General features: G+C 38.0%; 4 protein-coding genes across 8 annotated transcripts; 2 read left to right on the forward strand and 2 right to left on the reverse strand.

Moving 5' to 3' along the window:
• Positions 1-36: 36 nt before the first annotated feature.
• LOC110168711 (pseudouridylate synthase RPUSD4, mitochondrial-like) lies at positions 37-1,975 on the reverse strand. The gene is made up of 6 exons (XM_020934197.2): positions 1,324-1,975; positions 958-1,171; positions 793-886; positions 573-723; positions 407-504; positions 37-313 (listed from the first exon to the last, which is right to left on the reverse strand). Exons 1-6 carry the CDS (start codon positions 1,691-1,693, stop codon positions 119-121), a joined length of 1,122 nt encoding a protein of 373 aa, XP_020789856.1. The 5' UTR covers positions 1,694-1,975; the 3' UTR covers positions 37-118.
• A 17-nt stretch (positions 1,976-1,992) lies between these two features.
• Positions 1,993-10,349, forward strand: LOC110168713 (WD repeat-containing protein 82-like). 5 transcript variants are annotated; one of them, XM_055160781.1, is made up of 17 exons: positions 1,993-2,468; positions 2,550-2,650; positions 2,722-2,788; positions 2,914-3,013; positions 3,096-3,212; positions 3,537-3,692; positions 3,764-3,833; positions 4,237-4,379; positions 7,211-7,384; positions 7,698-7,793; positions 7,889-7,993; positions 8,082-8,096; positions 8,176-8,217; positions 8,737-8,862; positions 8,951-9,101; positions 9,397-9,518; positions 9,601-10,349. In XM_055160781.1, exons 1-17 carry the CDS (start codon positions 2,257-2,259, stop codon positions 9,760-9,762), a joined length of 1,959 nt encoding a protein of 652 aa, XP_055016756.1. In that variant the 5' UTR covers positions 1,993-2,256; the 3' UTR covers positions 9,763-10,349. The 5 variants fall into 5 exon arrangements, with proteins under 5 accessions (XP_055016756.1, XP_055016754.1, XP_055016755.1 ...); XM_020934198.2 differs by lacking the exons at positions 1,993-2,468; positions 2,550-2,650; positions 2,722-2,788; ... (3 more) ...; positions 3,764-3,833; positions 4,237-4,379 and adding exons at positions 4,502-6,123; positions 7,042-7,119 and having other exon boundaries at positions 7,206-7,384; XM_055160780.1 differs by lacking the exons at positions 7,211-7,384; positions 7,698-7,793; positions 7,889-7,993; ... (4 more) ...; positions 9,397-9,518; positions 9,601-10,349 and adding an exon at positions 4,465-4,937 and having other exon boundaries at positions 2,011-2,181; positions 2,280-2,468.
• Positions 10,350-12,890: 2,541 nt separating this feature from the next.
• LOC110168723 (transforming protein RhoA) lies at positions 12,891-16,361 on the forward strand. The gene is made up of 5 exons (XM_020934210.2): positions 12,891-13,049; positions 13,940-14,097; positions 14,380-14,500; positions 15,264-15,394; positions 15,474-16,361. Exons 2-5 carry the CDS (start codon positions 13,942-13,944, stop codon positions 15,645-15,647), a joined length of 582 nt encoding a protein of 193 aa, XP_020789869.1. The 5' UTR covers positions 12,891-13,049; positions 13,940-13,941; the 3' UTR covers positions 15,648-16,361.
• Positions 16,362-16,457: 96 nt separating this feature from the next.
• On the reverse strand, positions 16,458-20,738 carry LOC110168708 (transmembrane protein 43). The gene is made up of 12 exons (XM_020934193.2): positions 20,592-20,738; positions 20,068-20,205; positions 19,851-19,985; positions 19,685-19,779; positions 18,556-18,605; positions 18,407-18,476; positions 18,262-18,332; positions 18,050-18,177; positions 17,907-17,981; positions 17,513-17,614; positions 17,116-17,233; positions 16,458-17,050 (listed from the first exon to the last, which is right to left on the reverse strand). Exons 1-12 carry the CDS (start codon positions 20,607-20,609, stop codon positions 16,848-16,850), a joined length of 1,203 nt encoding a protein of 400 aa, XP_020789852.1. The 5' UTR covers positions 20,610-20,738; the 3' UTR covers positions 16,458-16,847.
• Between the last annotated feature and the right edge of the window lie 931 nt (positions 20,739-21,669).

Here is a 21,669-nt window from a genome sequence, read left to right on the forward strand (position 1 = left end):
GGGGTCCAGAGCAAAATAACACTGAATTCTGTGAAATCACATTATAGATACTGTAGATCATCGTTTATTTTGGGAAAACACACACAATGGCTCTCTAAGATTACAATTTTTAATTGCATTATTTGTCTTTTTCATCTGTAAAAGTTAGGTGCAGAAGACCCAAAGTCTGGAAAAAGTATTTAGGCAGAGAACAGGTCAGGTTAATTTCTGACGTTTGTTGAACTGTCAGCTCTCGAGAATGCAAGTGAAGAGGAAGATTACGGCTCTTGCTTTGCTCTAGTTTCAGCTTTTTCAGTATCCGCTCTGGCAATTTCTGTAGATCAGAAACATACGAGTAGAAATGGTGTCCATAGTGTTACAACAAACTCAATGCATAATATTTAACTTGATTACAATAGTAGTTTACCTGAGGTGCTAGCTTACTCCTATGGGAATATTTATGATCACCAAGAATGGGACAAGCTAAGGCAAGTGCCATATGAACCCTCAGCTGATGCTTCACATCTGCAAAAATAATTGACATCAAGATTGTTTTCTTAGCTATAGTAGTTCTGTGACAACTATTTCATTACCTGTCAATGGCTCTAGTTCCACAAGACTGCAACCACTGCTGCTATCCAAAACCTTGTATTTGGTCACCGCAGGTTGAGCTTGCCGATGTGCTCGCATTTTGGTTAGACCATCTCCACCATCCTTCATTCTGAAAAGAGGGCTAAGAGACATCTGAAAGAAAATAAATGCAGTTAAAATAAGTTTTATTTATACATCAAAGTCAATAGATATATTGATAACCTTATAATGTGGCTGAGGACCGGTGACCTCACGCTCAATAATTGGAATATCTATGACTCCCTCGCCTGGCACTGGTACACCCACTACGACAGCCCTATCAGAAGAAAAAAAAAAAGACAATGGAATACACCATGAACTTAAATCAGTTTTACACGATAATCTTACCAGTATTTCCTTTGCACTTGGTTGTGACTATGTAGGTAGGCTATATGCTCTGCAGCTTTTAAACTTCGAGCTAACAGAAGAGCCCCTGTGACCTCCTTCTCCAAACCCAGACAAGGCAGAAGCAGAGAATCAGTCTTCACTTTCATCCCATCCATCAGTTTAGACAGTACAGGAAGCACACTGGAGATGGACATGGAGTTTGTTGTGGAGTCATCTGGAAGAGCAACATGTATTATCTGTTATATTACCATTAAACATACTCTCATATATTTTATACTCATATAACTTGTAAGATAACTGAAACATACAGACTACATTTTTACCAACTGATTGCTTCATATTGTGTAAACTTTCAACACACTTCACCTCGCACAGTTATTCCATATGGTTTGTTTATGATAACCAGGTCCTTATCCTGATACAGGACATTTCTATGCAAGTGTTTGGCTAGCACGTTGGGATGCACATTTTGGAGTTGCCGTGTAAGCTGCCTGAGCTCAGTCACCCTCTGCTGTAATGCGGACACAGGGTTCGGGTCTATCTGGGTCTTCAGTTTCTCCTTCTGGACCTTATCGGCCAGGTCCACTGCTCGAAGTCGAGGCTTGTCTCTCGGGTCTGTGTCCAAAGTGCTCAGGGCCCGTAAGCACCGCTGTAGTCTGCGACATTGTGCCCACGTTGGTGAATGATAAAGAAATGGGCAAAACTCTCTGCGAACTATATTTCTACAGAATTTCATGTTCAGATCCTTCACGTGTTAGCTTTTCTTCAGAAGGCCCATGCTAGTCGTAATGTAAACTTCCGCTCTTTCAAAATATTTATCTTATTTGCACAAAAGTAAAAAGTGGTGTGATCTTGCGACTAGAACACATCAATATATCCTAAAACGCGATGAGAAGGTATTGGTAAAATACGTTTATGAAGAGTTGGATTGATTTAGAGTCCCTGTACTTGAACATGTTTTACTATAAACATTATTTTGAAAGGGCGTTCGTCCCAGTAGGTCGTTTCTGTTGTTTGTTCGTTTTGCTTATCTGTACTGCCCGTCGGAAGCATGTAGGCAAAAAGATAATTATCATTATTAATACCGCGCACTCGGACAACGCAGGACAACAAGCACATCAATACATGGTGATAATGGTTGACGGCATGTTCTACGGACCGAAGTTCAAAATGTAGAAAATTGCCTTTTTATGTATTTTTAACGGATATTAAATCAGTGAACAGGTAAAACGAAACCTTCAAACTGACGTGAGGATAGAACAAGAGGAGCAATGCACCGCAGATGTTTCAAAAAATTGAATGCACATTTGTTTTCACCCTAGCATACCTTTGCATAAACCTCAAAACATGAGAATCACAGATGGCGTTTTGCGAAGTTTTAGAGTCGCAAGGACCTACCGGGAGCATGTAGAGAAAGTCAACTGTGTGGATTTCAGCCCAAACGGTGAAAATGCGGTATCTAGCAGCGACGACGACTCTATTATATTGTATGACATGAGGGAAGAGGGAAGGTGAATATAAATAATATATTTTTTATGTGTAATGTAAACGTGTGGTTGTATAATGTGTAATGTAAACGTGTTATTATTCAGACCATCAGGAACCCTGTACAGCAAAAAGTATGGAGTTGATCTGATCCGCTACACACACAGTGATGTGGACACTGTGGTTTTCAGCTCCAACAAACTGGATGGTGCTTATTATATTATAGTTACCTTTTCTAATCATGAATACACATGTACTAAAATATTTCCTGATGTACAGATACTATCAGATATCTTTCCCTAACTGACAACAAATTCATCAGATATTTTCCAGGCCATACAGCAAGGTTGGTAAAACAACATTTAACTCAAAATCAAAGCATTTTACGCTATTACAGAGTTATTCTGTTATTATTACCAGATACCAGATGCAGTTTCTTTTTATATATTTCTGTTTTACATTCCTTTTCAGTGTCATTTCCCTCTCAATGTCGCCTGTGGATGACACATTTATCTCAAGTTCTTTGGATAAGACAATTCGCATCTGGGATCTGCGCTCACCGAACTGTCAGGTGAGAGAACACCTTATAACCAACTTTTATTTGAAAATGTCAACTCTATATCTTTGTATGCATTTCACACATGATGTTTCAGGGCCTAACCAATCCTTTGGGGACACCTGTGTGCTCCTTTGACCCTGATGGTCTGATATTTGCTGCTGGTGTTGACTCACAGCTTCTTAAATTATATGACCTACGAGCTTTTGACAAGGTACCAAAATTAGATAAAACGACTTGTTTATTTTAATTGATGTTGTTCAGAGTTGTTAAAAATCAATACCCAGATACTAATCCATGCTAAAACTAGAGATTAAAAATATCACATAGATTGACAAATTGACATTTTATGAATAGATTTAGAATGATTTTGAGCAATTTCTGACCAAGTACAAGACCACATGGCATTCTAAAGAAACGCATATGTTCAATATTTGTTCTTTTGTTGTTCTATGTGTGTGTATACTCAAAATACATAATTTAAAATTTATGTTTACTAAATGTATCACCATTTAAAACAGTCTTTGTCTGTTTTAAGGGCCCCTTTGCTTCATTTGAGACAATTTTTAATCGTTTGTGTGACTGGACTGGACTTAAATTCAGTTATAATGGCAAACAGATTCTCATCTCTACAAATGGAGGGATGATTCGTGTCTTGAATGCTTTCAGTGGAGCAGTGCTACACACCTTTTCAGTAAGCTTCCTGTCTAAACACTAATCCAGTCTTTACATTCATTTATATTTATTTGGCCATGTGTTTCATAGGGTTACAACAACAGCAGAGGTATTCCATTAGAGGCGTGCTTTACCCCTGACTCTCAATTTGTCATGATTGGTGAGATTTGAAACTTAACCCTATACTTAACCAATTGTTTTTTATAATGTTCACTGTGTGTACACATGCACATAATATTTTATTTTTTATTTAATTATTTGCTTATACAATATATCAAGTCATACACAAAGCTATATTCTGTAAGTAAGTTCAGTAAGAAAACATACTATAAAAATGTAATGTCAAATATTCATTTTGTGTGAGTGTGTTTGTTTTTGTCAAGGTAGTCATAATTTAGCGCTTTTTTTTTTTTTTTTCTCTTAAATTTTGATTTGGACTAATAACTTTAAATGAGTAGCTTTTATGCAAGCAAACTTATGTGATAGTATCTGAAAAATCCTGTTATTGTAATATTCATAATTTCTATCTCACATTGTCTCTTCTCCAACCATATGTGCCGCAGGCTCAGAGGATGGGCGAGTCCATGTTTGGAGTACTGACAGTGGGATGAAGGTGGCTGTGCTGGATGGCAAACATCCAGGACCCATCAACTCCCTGCAGTTCAACCCCAGATATATGACATTTGCAAGTGCATGCTCCAACATGGTAAAAACTAAACCAACCATACACCAAACACAAAAGCTTACAGCCATAGTCTAAACGTATAATATATTTTTTGTTCTATCAACAGACATTTTGGCTCCCCTGTGTTGATGACCTTTAAAGAAAATCTCAGAAGAGTTTTTGCTTTTTTATGTATAGAATCACACAACTTTTAATTATGTCAAACTTTTTCCTACAGTATTTTAATAATTTGGATGTATCTCATATCATTGTCATGGTAGTTTTATACTTTTTTAACAGGTCTTTTTATATATATTGCAAATTATGTTTATTTTAAAAGTTACCGTATCTAGTTCCTATTTTAATAGTGTTTTAATGACATGCAAAATAAATACTGGATATAGCAGAGTTAGACCATTATGGAACCATTTACTTACTGTGTTATTGATATATGGAACAAGTAGTGGTAATAATAAGTATGGTTCGAATGACCTCTTTCTTGCTCTGCCAAGTGTTGCAGGAATAGTATCGTGAGTCTATACAGGCGCATTGGTTTGTAGTGTTGGGGTTGAATTGAACAATAAAATTTTATACTGAGTATTATTGCATGCCTTATTTACATTTTGACACATTTCATGATAAAGTTCAGTCAGCCATTATTTACTCACAGAGAAGTCCCTATATCTAATTGATGTCATGAATGAGTGTCTTTTTGTTTAGTGTTTGTCTATGGACACTAAAGTGTGTCTTCCTGCTGCAGAAAGGTGGGGGCTCTGTTGAATAATGCAGAGGGCTTGGGCTGTGTACTCACCACTGAGTGAATAATACATGACCCATCACAGGTAACCTCACAGGTACACACTTATCACCCACCTGTGCAGGCCCGTGTCTATACAGCCATAATTAAGAGGTGGGGGAGAATAGTTGGATAGATTTTTGGAGACTCCCTATGTGCACCTTGTGCTGTTCTTGTATGCAGCTTTTTTTGTTAATCCTTCAAATTTATGTAGCTTTAATTTTGACCTATATAATTACCAGAATCCTTTGTTTATAAACTATATTTACTTTTTTTTTTTTATTTACCAATTTTTGTAAGACTATATTGCCTCTTCATAGTACTATATTTTTCTACGTTGACCCCCTACCCACAGTGGACACAACATTTTGGGTCAGAGAATCTGTATTGTAACATTGTGGTCAGTTTCTGGCCTGGTGTCGGATTTCTTTGACCAGGTGGCTGGATATTAGAGCTTGAGCAGTTGCATCTGTTGAAGCTAAGCTCTTTATGAATGAGTGATAAAATGTAATTTACATGAGCTACAGTGACGGCATCTGTAACCCTGATGTCATGATTGGTAGTTTTTTCTTACTGCGCAGCCTGCTGCTTTTCATCGGGTTCCTCTCCGCTGTTGTGCACACTGTCTACAGTATGTGACAGAGGCCTCGCCCCCCGCAAAGAGCTTTAAAGTTTGTGGTCATCGATACGCAAAGAGTTTTACATCAGTGGTTAAGGAGGCAGCTCCACTGACAGGCACGTTATTACTCATCAGCCACAGTTCCGCAGATTATATTTCAGTTGTTAGGAGTCTCCTCAGTCTCCCTCGGGGCAGGTCTATGTCAGTGCGTGTTGGTCCCTCTGTCTGGCAGTGCACAGGTGAAGCAGTCGACCTACCAGAGAGGAAGGAGAGACCTCAGGACACACACACAGCTCTGGACTGGGACATCTGTGCATGAGAAGAGAGTGAAGAGGCCTGCCAAAAGATGTCACATCAAACAGGAATAATCGGTAAGTCTTTTTTTACTATCACTAATAATGTGAATCTGTGTCAGTCTTTCATGACTTGTCTCTTCTTTGTTTATGCTTATTTATTAAATAAAATTCTTTGAATCTTATACATTGTTTGACCCTTTTCAGCTTCAAACATTTAATATAAGTAATGCATGTTCCCTGTAACTAATTCTGATTTCTTAATTGGAATTAGTCTTTTAGTTTTAGTTAGTTTAGTTTTTCTTCCTTATCTGTTTTAAACATGTTTGTACATTTTATTACATTTTCCATCTATATTAATATATTACTTAAGTTTGGAATTAAATAATTTTGTCTCATAATCCATACCCTAATACAATATTTCTGTGTGTTTATATTTTCATTTATTTCATTGTTGTTCTTTATTTAAACTGTATTAATCAAATTGCTTGTAGGTTCACATCTAGACAGAGCAAATGTTACTGTATGTAAGCGTGACCAGGGAGAAACCATTACTTATATCTACTAATGAATAGTCTGAAGCCTGTGTTTGATATGAGTGTTATGGCATTTTGTAACTGGAGCACTGGAGGACAGTTCTGCGGAAGCATACCTCTCTCACCTTTCTCACATGATCCTTCATCATTAATGAGACGCTCTGTTAGGTTTCCATGGTGACGGACATGAAGGGAGAGGTGCCAATAAACCAAGCTTAGTGAAATGGCACTATAGTTCTAACTGTAATCAGTGTTAAAATTTATATTTTGAATAGTCTGTATGTGTATTGTCCTGTGAGCATGCCCCCTGTCAGAGCTCCTTCAGGTGATAGTGTGACAGTCTGGCAGTGGATCAAATGTGCAGTACAGGCTCAGGTTCTTACTTACCTAACTCTGTCTCAGGTGCTTTCAACCCCCATCTTCAGTTTTAACTTGTCTGCTGTATCTCTGGTTACTTCAGCTACACCTGACCTGAAAGAATTTCTGGCCCGTGCGAGGGGAGGTGCCATTAGAATTGTCAAGATTGTCATCAGAAATGGTAAGTAAACATTGTACTTGATTGCAGTAGTTGATTTCCTTTGGGGAGATATAAGCTGGTATTAAATAATGATGTTTCATGTACAGAGCAGTTGGTGCTAGATTTTTACAGAGAACCTGGGCAGAGCTGGGACAAAGACTATGACCACTTCCTGCTTCCTCTTCTGACGCCTTTGGAGCCGTGCTACTTGCTTTACAGACTGGACTCCAAGAACGCACAGGGATATGAGTGGATCTTCATTGCCTGGTCTCCTGACCAATCACCAGTATGTTTGGAAAGAGTAATCACTGTCATTTGAATTATGTTATTTTATGTCTTTTTCCAAAAACAAAACCACTGAAAGATATAGAAACATTTTAAAAGCACCTTTTTTGGTTCAGCTTATGTAGACATTGTCTGTTTTGTATCAAAAGGCTCCTTTATTTCTTCAGTGTAATAATATCCATTGAATAGAACTTACAAACTAATATACCATGACCCAGACAACTGAAAGCCTTCAGATACTTTATTCATGTTACTGTCCCTCTCTAAACAGACTTTAAGACTGATAATGTGTTATTTTCACTGATCCCCTTCAGGTAAGGCAGAAGATGATGTATGCAGCAACGCGTGCCACACTAAAGAAAGAGTTTGGAGGGGGCCACATTAAAGACGAAGTGTTTGGCACAATAGCGGTTTGTTACTTTGTCTTTTAATTTATAACCTCTCAGATTATAACAAACCTGAGTGATCTCTAACCTTTAACAACATTCTGGACACTTTTACACAGGATGATGTGTGCCTTCAGGGGTACTTGAAGCATGTTTCCTCCCGATCATCTCCAGCTCCACTAACAACAGCAGAGCAGGAGCTACAACGAATTAAAGTCACAGAGGTAATAAGCAAGCAAACAATATACTGTGTTTTATAATTATCAGCATATGCATATCAATCTTTATTATATGTGCTTTGCTTTCCTACAGGATAAAGTTGTTTGGGTAAGAACTTTTTTTAACTTAGGTTTGCAGATTGCATTTTTCAATGCTGATGAGCACCTGGCATATTGATAATCCACAGGACGAGCGAAGACGAATTGGGACACCAACTGCACGAGCAAAGGTGAGAAAAAATGACTAGCTGTTTGTGTTGTTTGATAATATAATATATTCTATATTATAAATGTCTCTACATAGGGGTGAGCGATATTCATATTTTGACAGAAATGTGCTAAACATGTTTTTATATGTATTAGTTGAGGTTTAAGTAGCAAACAAATGTGACTGCAAAATGTATTACAAACATGCAGAAATATCCCTTTGTACTAGGGTTGTGCTAAAATATCAAAATATTGATATATCGTGATAGTAAATGTGACGTGATACGGTTATGGGCGATATTGTGAAAAATGTATCATCGAATCGCAAAGAACCCTGTGATTCCCGGTCCTACTTTGTACAAACAGTGAAACATTACAAGATGTTTGCTCTATTTTTATTTTTAATTCGCTCCTTATGCTGCATTTTGAGGTGGTTTGTTATTATCAACAATGTATACCTAATATTCAGATTTCAAAACAACATTCACCTTATTACTGATTCGACAGTGTCCACCTATGTTTTTACTTTATTGTGATTACAGGTGACAATGGAGTTTGGTTTAGACAAGAGAGCCCAGACACTGCAGGGTCTTGCTTTCCCTTTACAAGAAGAAGCCAAACGTGCTCTGCAACAACTCCAGCAGAAACGCATCAACTACATTCAGCTGGTGAGTGTAAAATGTCACTGACTGATTGGTCGATCTGGTGAAAATTATTTGTGCATGGTCCATGTTGTTGTTATGTATATTGTGGCAGAGGCTGGATGTGGATAAAGAAACCATTGAACTGGTCCACACCAAACCCACAGAGACACATGAGCTGCCCTACAGGATTCCCTCAGACTCGCCCAGATACCACTTTTTTGTCTTCAAACATTCCCACCAAGGACAGCAGCAAGAGGCTCTGGGTGAGTACGCTGTTGTGTGGCACAATATGAAAAATGTAAATCTATACTTTGATAGAAAAAGGAAAAACTGCATACCTCTTAACATGTTAAAAATAGTAATAAACATTTTTGTAATGTAATTTTCACCCTTTTTATATTATAATATATAGCATAGTATTATACCAGAGTCTGCGAAAAATAGTGTCTCGTGGTCTGTCTTGCCTAGCTATACTTTAATTTTGTCCCTTGAAGGTACAATGTACATCATTAGTTGTGATTACAGTGCCCAAGGTGTAATGATTTGTTTCCATTTCAGTGTTCATATACTCAATGCCAGGGTACACCTGTAGCATCAAAGAGAGGATGCTGTATTCGAGCTGTAAGAACAGGCTGTTGGACGAAGTGGAGAGGGACTACCAATTGGAGGTCACAAAGAAGGTACGGCCCACTTGGATCACACACGAGGGGGCATCATCATCAGCGCTAATATATATAAAAACTAAAATGTTTGTTGTTTTAGATGGAAATAGACAGTGGTGATGGGCTGACAGAGGACTTCCTGTATGAAGAGGTTCATCCAATGGAGCACACTCTGAAGCAGGCATTTGCCAAGCCTCGGGGGCCTGGGGGAAAGAGGGGCAACAAACGACTAATCAAAGGGGAAAATGGAGAGGAAAGTTAAACACTGTGCTCATTTATACACACACAAATATAACAAAAAATACAGCAAAACCTCTACTCATTCATTTTATAGAGTCAATACAGATCCATCAGGGGTTGTTCTTTATCAAGTGGTCTGTAATTCAAATTTCTTTTCCTAAACCATAATTAATCTTCACTTTCCACAAACTCCCAAAATGCTGCCAAACTTTGTTCAGACAAATCCTCAACTCTACAAAATGTATTTTGTTGAATGGTGCAACCATAAAATAGTCTATGGGGTCCTAGAATCCCATACAGCTGATAAATGTTATCTTTAAAATGCAATCCATTGTAACCAATTATTTATTTGCCAATTAAGGTCACATTTCAAGGCAAATTCAGCATTTCCCTTTTGTACTATTATAAAACTTGATCTTTCTGATCTATTATTGGTTATAGTTAACATTCTTTGAGCCAAGGATCCTTTTTTCTGTTTGTAAATATAAATCCACCTATGTCACATATGGCTGCCTTGCCTTCCTCATTGCCCAGAAGGTATGGCTATGTTGAACTCACAGCTGTTGTTTTTCATTGTCCAATAATAAATAATTTTCCCCATTGTAACAAGTGTGTGGTCTTGATTCTCATAGTCAGGTCAATGAGGCCAGGGCTTTGAGCGGCGGATCACTAGGGCGCGAGGGGTGGGTGTCTTCACTTTCCAGGAAGTCCCTCTGTGCAGAATCCTAATGCACTTTTTGCTGCTCACACTGGAAAAATATTATTTTCTGGAAAACTCAGCGCAGAGATAATTATATGTTTCAAGTGGTCTTTCTCTTATTATCACAAATTGTGTCATTTTGTAGAACAACCCATTTCTGCAAGTTTCCATGTAAATTAAAGGCCTTTTTTGTAGGTTACAGTATTGGTTTGGTTAGCTTTCAGATTCTAGGATGTGATGATGTCATACTTCAGACAGGAACAAGAGTCAGTTTTTCCTGTTATTTATATTGTATTTTGCCACGGAATGTCAGAAAGGTATATTTCCACATATCAAACATGATCATTTCTGTTACTGACTAGACCCAAGACATATTACAATAAGAATCTGCAGCTGAACAATATTAATTTTAGTTGCCCCCATGCATTTAGTGTAGGCAAATATAGAAACTACACTTTCACTGTGGATCCATTGGCACAGTGAAGAGTTTGTTAGACAAAAGGTAAGAACTGTTCAACTATTTCTTTTTACTAACTAGGCCGTGAATTAATTGGATTTAGTGATCACACGATAAACAACAAATTGGTAGGTTATGATAGACCTAGGTTTACTGTTCGTAGACTATGTTGTATTATCTGAAACACCTTGTCTAGAACTAGGTTTTGGGCTACTATATCTAGTCTTTACTCAGTCCTTTTCGATCAGAAATCAAAATCAAAATTGTGCCATCATAGAGCCTATGGTAGCCTACTTGAAGAAAATATTATTAAAATCTGTGTAAATACAAATGTAGATAATTTAAATTAACTAATAATTAACTTGATTTAAGTTTTTATCAGTAGTGTAGGTTATAATTTGTAGTTTATAAGTAATAGTGTTTAGTCTTAGAGTTTTTTGTATCTCCATTTGTTCCTGGCTGAGAATAACAAAGACTTGTATTTGCATACTCAACAGAATTGGTAAACTACAGAGAAACGTTTCCCACCAATGTAACATTCTATTTCACATGTGGATTAGAGATATGGTTGCACAGAAAATCAGGTCCGTGTCACAAAGGGTTCCAGTTAGGTGTCCTGTTCCATCTCAACATCCTACAGAGGTCAACTGTATTAACGCCACCTTCCACTACCTGCACAACTCTGGTAACTGCATCATTTTTGGTTATTGTTGGTATCTGGAGACAGTAAACAGCAATTTAATTATAGTGGCACCATAACAATAGATGTTTTATCAATAATACATCGGCAGAGATCTGCAACTTTTTTCATTAAGGGTATCCATGTCTCCACCATATTTTTGCCTAATGTGTAGACAGTATGGCATTAAACTTCTCTTCATATAGAGAAGCAGGAGGTACCATTAGGCCAAGTTACAGGTCAGCTCTATGAAGATACAAAAATGCTTACAGTAGAAGAAGAATGTTTTTCAAGGTATTTATGAGCATTAAAATAAACCGAATATATGCAGCAAGCTCCATTCAGGCATTCAATGTGGAACATTCCAGGCAAAGCAATAACATCACTATGGCAACAGCCAGGGATGTAGCAGACCCCCAACAAGAAAAGATAATGTACCTTTAAAACATGAACTGAGAAAGAAAATATGATCAGTTATTAGGGAGTGGCGGAAGGAGGGTTTGAGTCCCCTCAAATAATAGGAAACCCTTCTATCTTACTGTACCAAACTGTCTGTTTGTAATTGTAGGCTGGTATTGCGGCGCTATGTCTGCAAACAAGGTCTGGGATTCTCTCCTGACAGCTGCTGAGGGCACTTTTCTGGTTTGGGACAGCTGCCACCCTCTGTTGATGCTCACCCTGTCAGTCAGGACCTGGTGTGGACCCACCAGTGTATGAATCAAAACTACAAAAAAGGCATGCTCTTGTTAGACTTGGTTGCTGCTGCTCATTACAGAGCATTTCCGAGTGTCCTCAGCCTCATCCCAACACAACACAATGTAATTTACCATAGGAAAAACAAGCCTGTGCATGCTGCCATTCATGCTGCAGTTGTAGCATTGTGTAACTAAATATTGTAATTTTAAGATTTTGATATTTGTTTGTTTTTTAAGTAAGTGCCTAATAGCTATGTTAATTCAGAATGAATGCAGGCTAGAACTGTGTTGGCTTCATTAAATCCTCTTCTTCTTCTTCTTCTTTTTTTTTTTTTCTTACTAGATCACACAGCATCTGCGATTATGGTGGATCTGAAAAGGGTAGGTTATAACACTTTAGATATAATCTGCCAAAATTTGTTGTCACTCTCCCAAAACGCTTAGTTCAGGGGGAGTTCAAAGTAAAGCCCCTGCTCCCCAGCACCATAAACCCAGACTGTAGAGTTATTCTTACCTCACACACTTACCAGTTTTGGCTAATAAAACAACCGTCGTGAAACGTAGTGCTGCTCTAGTTGTGCATTTGCTTCGGGGCTGCTGAGCTGACCGTGATGTTGTAAATGCTGTGTTGTGTGACTGTGTAACAATGTGCACAGTCCCCACCCCCTCGCTTCCCTCACTTCTTCCCTGCTGTTAATCCGGAGTAGCGGGGCCTATTCGCCGACTCCCACGGAGGCCAACAAAACACTCTTTTAGATATAATTTTCATCAGTCACCGGTGAGTGTGTAATTTTGAGTCAACCATCACAGTTAATGCCGCGAAATATTTATTTCTACAGGGGATTGTCATGTTTTCGTCCGATAGTTTGCTATGGCTCTAAGCTAACCAAAAGTCGCTCTTGACTTCCGTTTTATTGGCTATGCTAAGCTAACCCTAAACAAGTTACACGAAGCCGGTTTGGTACTCATTATCTTAAAAGTGCACATCTGCGTAAGTAACTTTGTTTGAACAGTGACGCGTCTTTACCACAGCATAACCAATATTAATGTGAGATTGTAAGAAAAAGCTAATGTAGGATATCAGTTTCATAACAAAAGTAAACTTACAGCTAGCTAACACGAGAGCCTCTTTCTTTTAAGCTAATGCTAAAGCTCTGTTACCCTCTAAGGTCTTTGGAAACACTTTGTAGGCCCGCATTTTTCTCTATCATCTCTTGACTGCACATGGTTATATTCATCGTTTCTAGCTGCTCACGCATTGAAATATATTCCGAGGCAGTATAAATTATATAAAAATGCTTTTGCAAGGTGGGTTGGTCCAGTTAGGTGGAAAACATTGGTGTTGGTGTTCAGTAACGTTGCGTTGATAGAAATAACGTTACTTGAGCACAGAGCGGTTTTCCACTGTGTTTAAGTGTTTTTGTGTAGTATAATCGCGAAAACTACCAGTAGCTCCAGCTGAACCAGCTGATCGGGAAGTCTCGACTATTGGTCAGAGGGCAGCTGTCAACAAGGTTACTGTTGCTCTCTTCTTCTTCTTCTTCTTCTTCTTCTTCCTCTTCTTCCTCTTCTTCTTCCTCTTCCTCTTCCTCACAGGAAAAGACGTTTATTTGCATAATGCACTCATCTTGATGCAATGAACTATTAATATTATTTGTCTATTTGTAGCTATGGCAGCAATTAGGAAAAAACTGGTGATAGTTGGAGATGGTGCCTGTGGAAAGACGTGTCTCTTAATCGTCTTCAGTAAGGACCAGTTTCCTGAAGTGTACGTGCCCACAGTCTTTGAAAACTACGTAGCTGACATTGAAGTGGATGGCAAACAGGTAAGAATTACTGTTGCACCAATACTCATACCTGTCAATAAGACCCTGAAATGTACTCCGTGCAAAATAGCAAACATATATAGCAACATAGTCATAAAGAGGTTTTATCAATTCTCCTAAACTAAAACCTGTTACTGTAACATGTAAGTTTGATTGGCATTTCAGTTGTTTTGTGGGATTGCTGCAGTGACCTTTGACTGTATCTTAGTTCAGCAATTAAGATGTGTTATTTATTTGAAAATGTTAAAGATGTCATGTCTTGTGATGTTTTACTTTCTGCAGGTTGAACTAGCCTTGTGGGATACAGCTGGTCAAGAAGACTATGACAGATTGCGCCCACTCTCCTATCCAGACACTGATGTGATCCTTATGTGTTTCTCCATCGATAGCCCTGACAGTCTTGGTAAGAACTCCTTAAATTATGAAAGTCCGATAGATAATTTTATTCTGGATAAAAGATTTAATTTTTTGGATTTTTTTTTGTTTGTTTGAATGAAACATAATAATAATATAAAAAACATCCATCCATTTTTGTCCGCTTATCCGGGGCCGGGTCGCGGGGGCAGCAGCCTAAGCAGGGACTCCCAGACTTCCTTCACCCCAGACACGTCCTCCAGCTCCTCCGGGGGGACCCCGAGGTGTTCCCAGGCCAGCCGAGAGACATAGTCCCTCCAGCGTGTCCTGGGTCTTCCCCGGGGCCTCCTCCCGGTGGGACATGCCCAGAACACCTCCCGAGGGAGGTGCCCAGGAGGCATCCGGAACAGATGCCCGAGCCACCTCAACTGGCTCCTCTCGACGTGGAGGAGCAGCGGCTCTACTCCGAGCTCCTCCCGTGTGACTGAGCTCCTCACCCTATCTCTAAGGGAGCGCCCAGCCACCCTACGGAGGAAACCCATTTCAAGCGCTTGTATCCGCGATCTCGTCCTTTCGGTCACTACCCAGAGCTCATGACCATAGAATATAAAAAACAATACAGCAGTAATTCATAATTTATAGAGATGCGTTGTATAGCTGTATGGCATGTGGAATAAACGATTTCCCAAGTCTGTCCACAAATAAATAAAATTCAAACCTCATCACTACAACATTGAATAGTTGATGTAAATATATGAAGTCCCTCATCTAACGTCATGTGTGAAATTACTTCATTTTATTTCATTATTCAGAAAACATCCCTGAAAAGTGGACTCCAGAGGTTAAACACTTCTGTCCTAATGTTCCCATTATTCTGGTGGGAAACAAAAAGGACCTACGCAATGATGAACATACCCGAAGAGAACTCGCCAAAATGAAGCAGGTAGATAAATATTGGTCTGTTAAAAAATCTAATGTCTCCAAGTGTGATTAAGATACAATGTTATTTTTGTCCTACTTAGGAACCAGTGAAACCAGAGGACGGACGGGACATGTCGAACAGAATTAATGCCTTTGGATACATGGAGTGTTCTGCAAAAACAAAGGATGGTGTGAGGGAAGTTTTCGAGATGGCCACTAGGGCTGCACTACAGGCCAAGAAGGGCAAGAAGACTAGTAAATGTCTCCTACTGTAAAAGCAGGACTGCTTCCTGCCAGGGGAAGAAGGAGCATTGGGTTGAAACCTACCCCCAAACCACACAGACTGTTCTCCCAGTTTTTACTAAAGGTGTAATGCTTTTACTTTTTGTCTTAAGCCAGTAGTCAGGTTCTGTCAGTATTCGAGTTTGAGGTAATGGAAATACTTTTTGTACTTTAACCTAAGTAAATCTGCCATATTGAAACTTTCTTTTTCAACTCTTGCTCTGTAATGGAGGTCAGCCTGGGGACCATTGAGTCATACCTGCCAACTACAGTTAAGTGCTTGAGCCCCACTGCTGATCTAAGGAATGTTTCCACAGCCAACTAGGGAGAAGTACCTGTGCACTGTGACCCATAGTCTTTCAAATACTTCTTCAATAGATACTCATGCTAAGTGCTAGTGTGCTTCTGCTTCAAAGTTTGGTGCACACATAGACTGGAAACTCATTTTGGTAAATTGCAAATGTTTGTGTAATAAATTAATTTGTAAAGATCTTTCCATTTGGAGTACACATATAACATGTCAATTTGTCAAGTATAATGCAACTAACATCGACGCACATTTTTAAGGTCTGTGTTGATGCTTTGAAAGGACAATGTGTATTATGACAATTTAAAACTAAATCTTATGAATTAGTAAATCTATTCCTGCAAAATATTTGCCACTGATGGCATTGCACACAATAAATATGTGCTTTACATTTATCAAAGTGGCATTTCTGTTTGAATTTGTTATCGGCTGGTTGTAATGTTTGATTGTAATAGTGGACAGCTGTGGGAAATCTGAAATATGACAGGAGAGAATGAGCGGTAAAATACAACACTTTACATAACTTTATTATGCACACATCAGTACAATCCCTATTTCTTCTTTCATGTATCAAACAGTGCAATAAGGGTTTGCCATCAGTGCATAAACCAATTTCTTTGGCATTTTCAAAAACAATCTCAAAGCTTCGTAAAAACCTCACAAACCACCAGATATATTGCAGGATAGTAATGCATCTAATAAATGCATACCAATTTGGCAAACGTGAGGTATGTATATTGTCAGGAACAAAAGTGGATTCTTGGGGTAATGACAAGAATGTTGAGTGTAACAACATTTCAGGAAGTCCTCTGTTTTGCAGAGTATAATGTAAACATCCCGGTTACAAAGGGCAGATATTTACACACAACTACATTCAGTTCAGTAGTCATTCATCTTTCTTTGCTGGAAATCCTGAGCGAGCAATAAACAATGGAATCAACCCTATTGCTGCCAAGGAAAAAGCCACCAGGGGGCGGTAAGCCAACCAACCAACACCAATGACGAGGAGGGAAAGGGAGCAGGATACACATAGAGCAAAAATTTTAATGCCCACAGATACCAGCTCTCTCAGGATAGGAAGCCAGTCCACTGAAAAACACAATGATTATAATGCTCAGTTGGCAATTAATCAGCAAATAAAAGGTCTTGTTTACCTAGGGTGTAGATGATGCGCATTGCAAGCTGAATTCCCAAACACATGAGAGCCCAACCGGCCACTCTCAACCCCCAAGTCTTAAGGCTGTTGAACTGGTGCTCCTTGTCAAAAATCTCCTAACAGGGAAAACATTTTGTAAAAACTAGTTGAGCTTTTAATCATGCTATAATTGTGTTCCATTAGTTCAAGTCAATGGCTGTTTTAGATCTATAATGCAGTTTACAGTGAAACTAATTTTAGTACTATGCTATGCTTAATATTATGCTTAAAAAGTATGGTAAAGTTTAATACTAAATACCATAAAAGTATAATATATTTTCTTTAAAATGCATGTTTAAAAATAATATTTACTATTTATGTTTAGTGAATAAAAGAACATTCATGTTTTTAAATACCTCCGCAGACAGGTTTTCCAAGTGCAAAAGCTCCAAAATGTCACCCGATTTAGTTTTGAATGGCATCAGCTGCTCTCCTCTTTGCATTGCGACAACACTCACCTGTAAATGATTGCCACAGTAGAAATAGAATAATGTATACTATATATATATATATATATATATATACTTAGTATATATACATAGTATGTATATATATAGTATATGTATATATATACATAGTATGTATATATATATATATAGTATATATATATATATATATATATATATATATATATATATATATACTATATATACATATATATACATATACACACATATATATATATATATACATACACACTATATGTATATACATGTATATATACATATACACACACACATACACACTCACAGTTTGAGGTGTCCCAAGCCAAGACTGCTCTCCACTCAGACCAGCATAGGAAAATCTCACCCGCACATCACCAACCTAGAGACAAAAGAATATATAATTGCATTTTTTCCCCCCTGGTTTTGGTACTCACTTTTGGCACTCACTTCTGGTCTGTGTGGATACTGAGTGTGGTAGAAGTAATCGTCATGAATGGTGAGGAAAGGATCTAAATTTATGGCATTAAAATCCCGCAAACTCAGTGTCTGGAAGTTGTTAATTTTGTCAATGAGTCCTAAAGGAGATATGTGTTAAAATTAGTAAAGAAAAAAGCTAAACATTAAATAAACAATAAATAAACAAAATGGCTAGAAAATACCTCTCGACAAAATGAAAGGTCCAGTTCTGACTTCAGGAGCTACCACTGTCACACTCTCAACAGCCATAGCACTAAGACCAAATTATTTTAGACTCAAAACAAAGCAGATCAATCATCTCAAAAGCACTATTAGACCATACAAAACCTTGGATTCTGGTGACCAATTTCCTTGTCAAAATGACGACTATTCACCAATTCTGATTTCCATTCAGTATCTGAAAAAATATTGATTCACTTTTTAAAAATACATGTCCAAAAAAAAATTACAGATCATTATGATCTAACTAAACTTACTGTATGTGTAGGTCGTTTCAGTTTTGGTTTCACCATTTTCTTGGTAGTCTCTGAAAATAACAATTTATCACACCGTTTTGCATCAATTATGTTTGTCAGCTTGTTTAGGTCCAAATGATCTGAGCTCCAAAGACACAAACAGCAAATGTGTGATTCTGTCCAAATCTCCTCATGAATTTCAAACATAGCAAGACAAAAAACAGATTCACAGGTTCACAGTCACACTAAACAATATCACTGGTTTACCTATTACCCTTTTTTATTTAATGGTTCTTTTTTTACATAAAATTCTTAGTTATAGGTTTTGAAATTCTCAGATGATAAAAATAACTTGACTTTCAGATGCTACTGACTGTTTTTGTACAGTTTTAAAATTTAAATCTGCTTTGCTCGAGACCCTGCAGCAAAATAAAATCACCTTTTGGTGAAAATTATACTGAACAAGGCTAGAACTCCATTGGGCCTGGAAGTAGTCTTAACCAAAGCCAAAATAAGAGCGATGTCACAATCATTTAACTCCAGTGCAATGTACATGGGGTGTGTATGGGTGCAGTGTGTGAGACACATATGTACACAGGCTAAGTTTAAACTGTCTAACCCATACAAATCTAAAATTTATGTAATTCATGTCAAAGCTCCTCTATTCATCTTCTTGCACTGCTTATGTTTACGTATACAGCATTTTTCTTGTACACATTCATATTCGGTGAAATTGTGTTTTTTATTACACTTTTAGCTGCTAGAGAGAGATACCTTATTACTCCTGTGGGAAATTCAAAATTTGCTGTAGCAAACTGTTGTAGTTTTGCTGCAACATTTACACTGCACTTCTCAGTCACCTTTGTGTCTTAAAGATCTTAGTGCAGCATAACAGGAGGACTGGTCAGGTAGAGTCAAAAAACAAAAGTTTCAAAAAACAGCTCAGTATGTAGGCCAGGTAGCCACAAAAGCAGCCAACCATTCTGTTGCCATGGAGTTTTTAGTTTTCTTTTTTTTTTTTGTTGTTGTTTTTTTAATTATACAGTTGATGTGTGAAGAAATTTGCACAAATATTGTCTACAAATATATACACATTTGTAAATTAAGATATTTTTAAAAATCCTTAACAAGTAACTTTATTCTGACTCACCTGCTTTCTGAATACTCCACCCACTGATACATCTCAACCTCTCTTTTCAGCTTTACAGCCTGTACCACTACTCTGTAGTTTGGGTCATGAAGAGGCTGCATAAACAATAATAAGAGTTTAAACCATGTAGCGAAGAAATATTAGTTATTACAGTGTGCTGTTTCACCTGAACTGTGTGAAGCTTTGCCGACAGATGAACTAAACGGTTGTCGTTTTGTGGATCAAGGCCAAAGTAAGAATCTAAAGATACAACCTGGGCTAGTCCCTCATCCAGAGATAATTTTGTCTGCAACGCTCGGCCCTGAAAAGCAGAACGAAGATCCTGGCTAAAGTATACAAAAATATATAACTTTCAAATGTACAGAAAAGGTTATAATCTTTACCTCATTAGTAAATAGAATATAAATGGACAGGAAGAACATCCCAACACCAACCAGTGTCCCTCCTGCTGTCTCACTGAGCCGCTCCAAAAACCCAGGGTTGGACTTGGAGGACACTCGCCTGTGCTGGTTGTCTGAGAACTGGGTAAGACAAAACATCACAACTTATAAAGCACATAACTGAAAATACAACAAATGTAACTATAGATGTTGGAAAGTTGAAAAATAAATGAATGAAGTAGGCCTACATCCAATCATGGTAGCTAAGGCATTATTTGAGTTATATTTAAGGCTTTGTACATGGATATGAAAGCATCGAAATATTAACTTTTAGAAATTCAAATTCACCATTTTTATGCACCAATATTTTTTATAGATTAGTTAGAACCAGTTTTACTCCTTATCAACTTTCAACTATCAACAGCCTCTTCGAGCGTAGGCTATTTTGAAATAAATTGCGCGTCAAATTTTAGCATTATGTGCAAGTTGAGGCATCAAATACATAATCCAGCTAAAGGTAAACTTACTGGCTGTGGAGATGACATCTTTAAGACGAGCTCGTTTTGGCAAGTTTTCTGGAAGGATTCAGCAAGGACTCTGCAAGTTGCAAGTTTGCAGCAAACTTGACAACTGAACAGACACTTCCGGGATACGCTCACTGACGCAACGCGCAGATCATGCATCACCACAACGAGAGAGACAGAGACGGGTGAAGTCGAAATAACTTAAGACTCGTCTGCAATATTTCACAGATGACTTTCATTTCTTAGTCTGTATTCCATGAACTTTGATGCATGCTTTTGTTTCTCTGGAGGCTTTTAATGAGGCATGACCTCCCATTCGTTTCATTTGCTCAGCTCTACTATGAGACATCCCAACTCTTTTTATTTAGACCCTTGAGGTTACATTTCCTTGGCAAAATGATTTAGACAATAGGCTTAATGCAAATAAAATGTAATATGTGTGTGTATGTTGTGTATGATGAAATTAATGTTTAGATACAGGCTTACTTCTGTGAGCTTTATTGCAGCAACATTATCGTCCTCACAGCACTGTCATACACACACACATGCTGCATAAACTTGACTTAAGAAGATTACTTAAAAGGGACTCATTGACTGTCACTTGTTACAGTGGACATAGCCACTGGACAGTCTACACTACTGGCGGGTAAACCTGGCTAGACCAACAAAGAAGTGAAGATGCAGGAATATGATATTATTGTGCTTGGAACTGGACCCAAGGTACGAGTGAACATATTATGATCTTGAGATTACTCCTTCATGCATGTTGCCTATGTCTATTGCAAAATATTAATATTATCAGTGAGAATTTTGTCAGTATTATTTATTCTATACATTTTTTCTTGGTTCTAACTTTTTGTTTAATTGCCTCATAAAAAATGTGGCGTAGGATTCCCATAACAGGTAGTTTTGAGTTTGTATTAGAAGAGAGAGCTCCAGAGCTTAGGATCAGAGTGCCTGAAGACTCTGGCTACCCCTCCATGATGTGGAGGCTGGCAGGGGAGGAAGAGAGCTGGAGAGAAGAGGAAGAGTTGAGGGAGAGAGTGGGAGTGGCACCGCTGAAGAAGCCAGAGGCATATCC

This window comes from Boleophthalmus pectinirostris, unplaced genomic scaffold (assembly GCF_026225935.1).
Source record: "Boleophthalmus pectinirostris isolate CB_2022bp ecotype Guang Dong unplaced genomic scaffold, ASM2622593v1 HiC_scaffold_3, whole genome shotgun sequence".
NCBI lineage: Eukaryota > Metazoa > Chordata > Actinopteri > Gobiiformes > Gobiidae > Boleophthalmus > Boleophthalmus pectinirostris.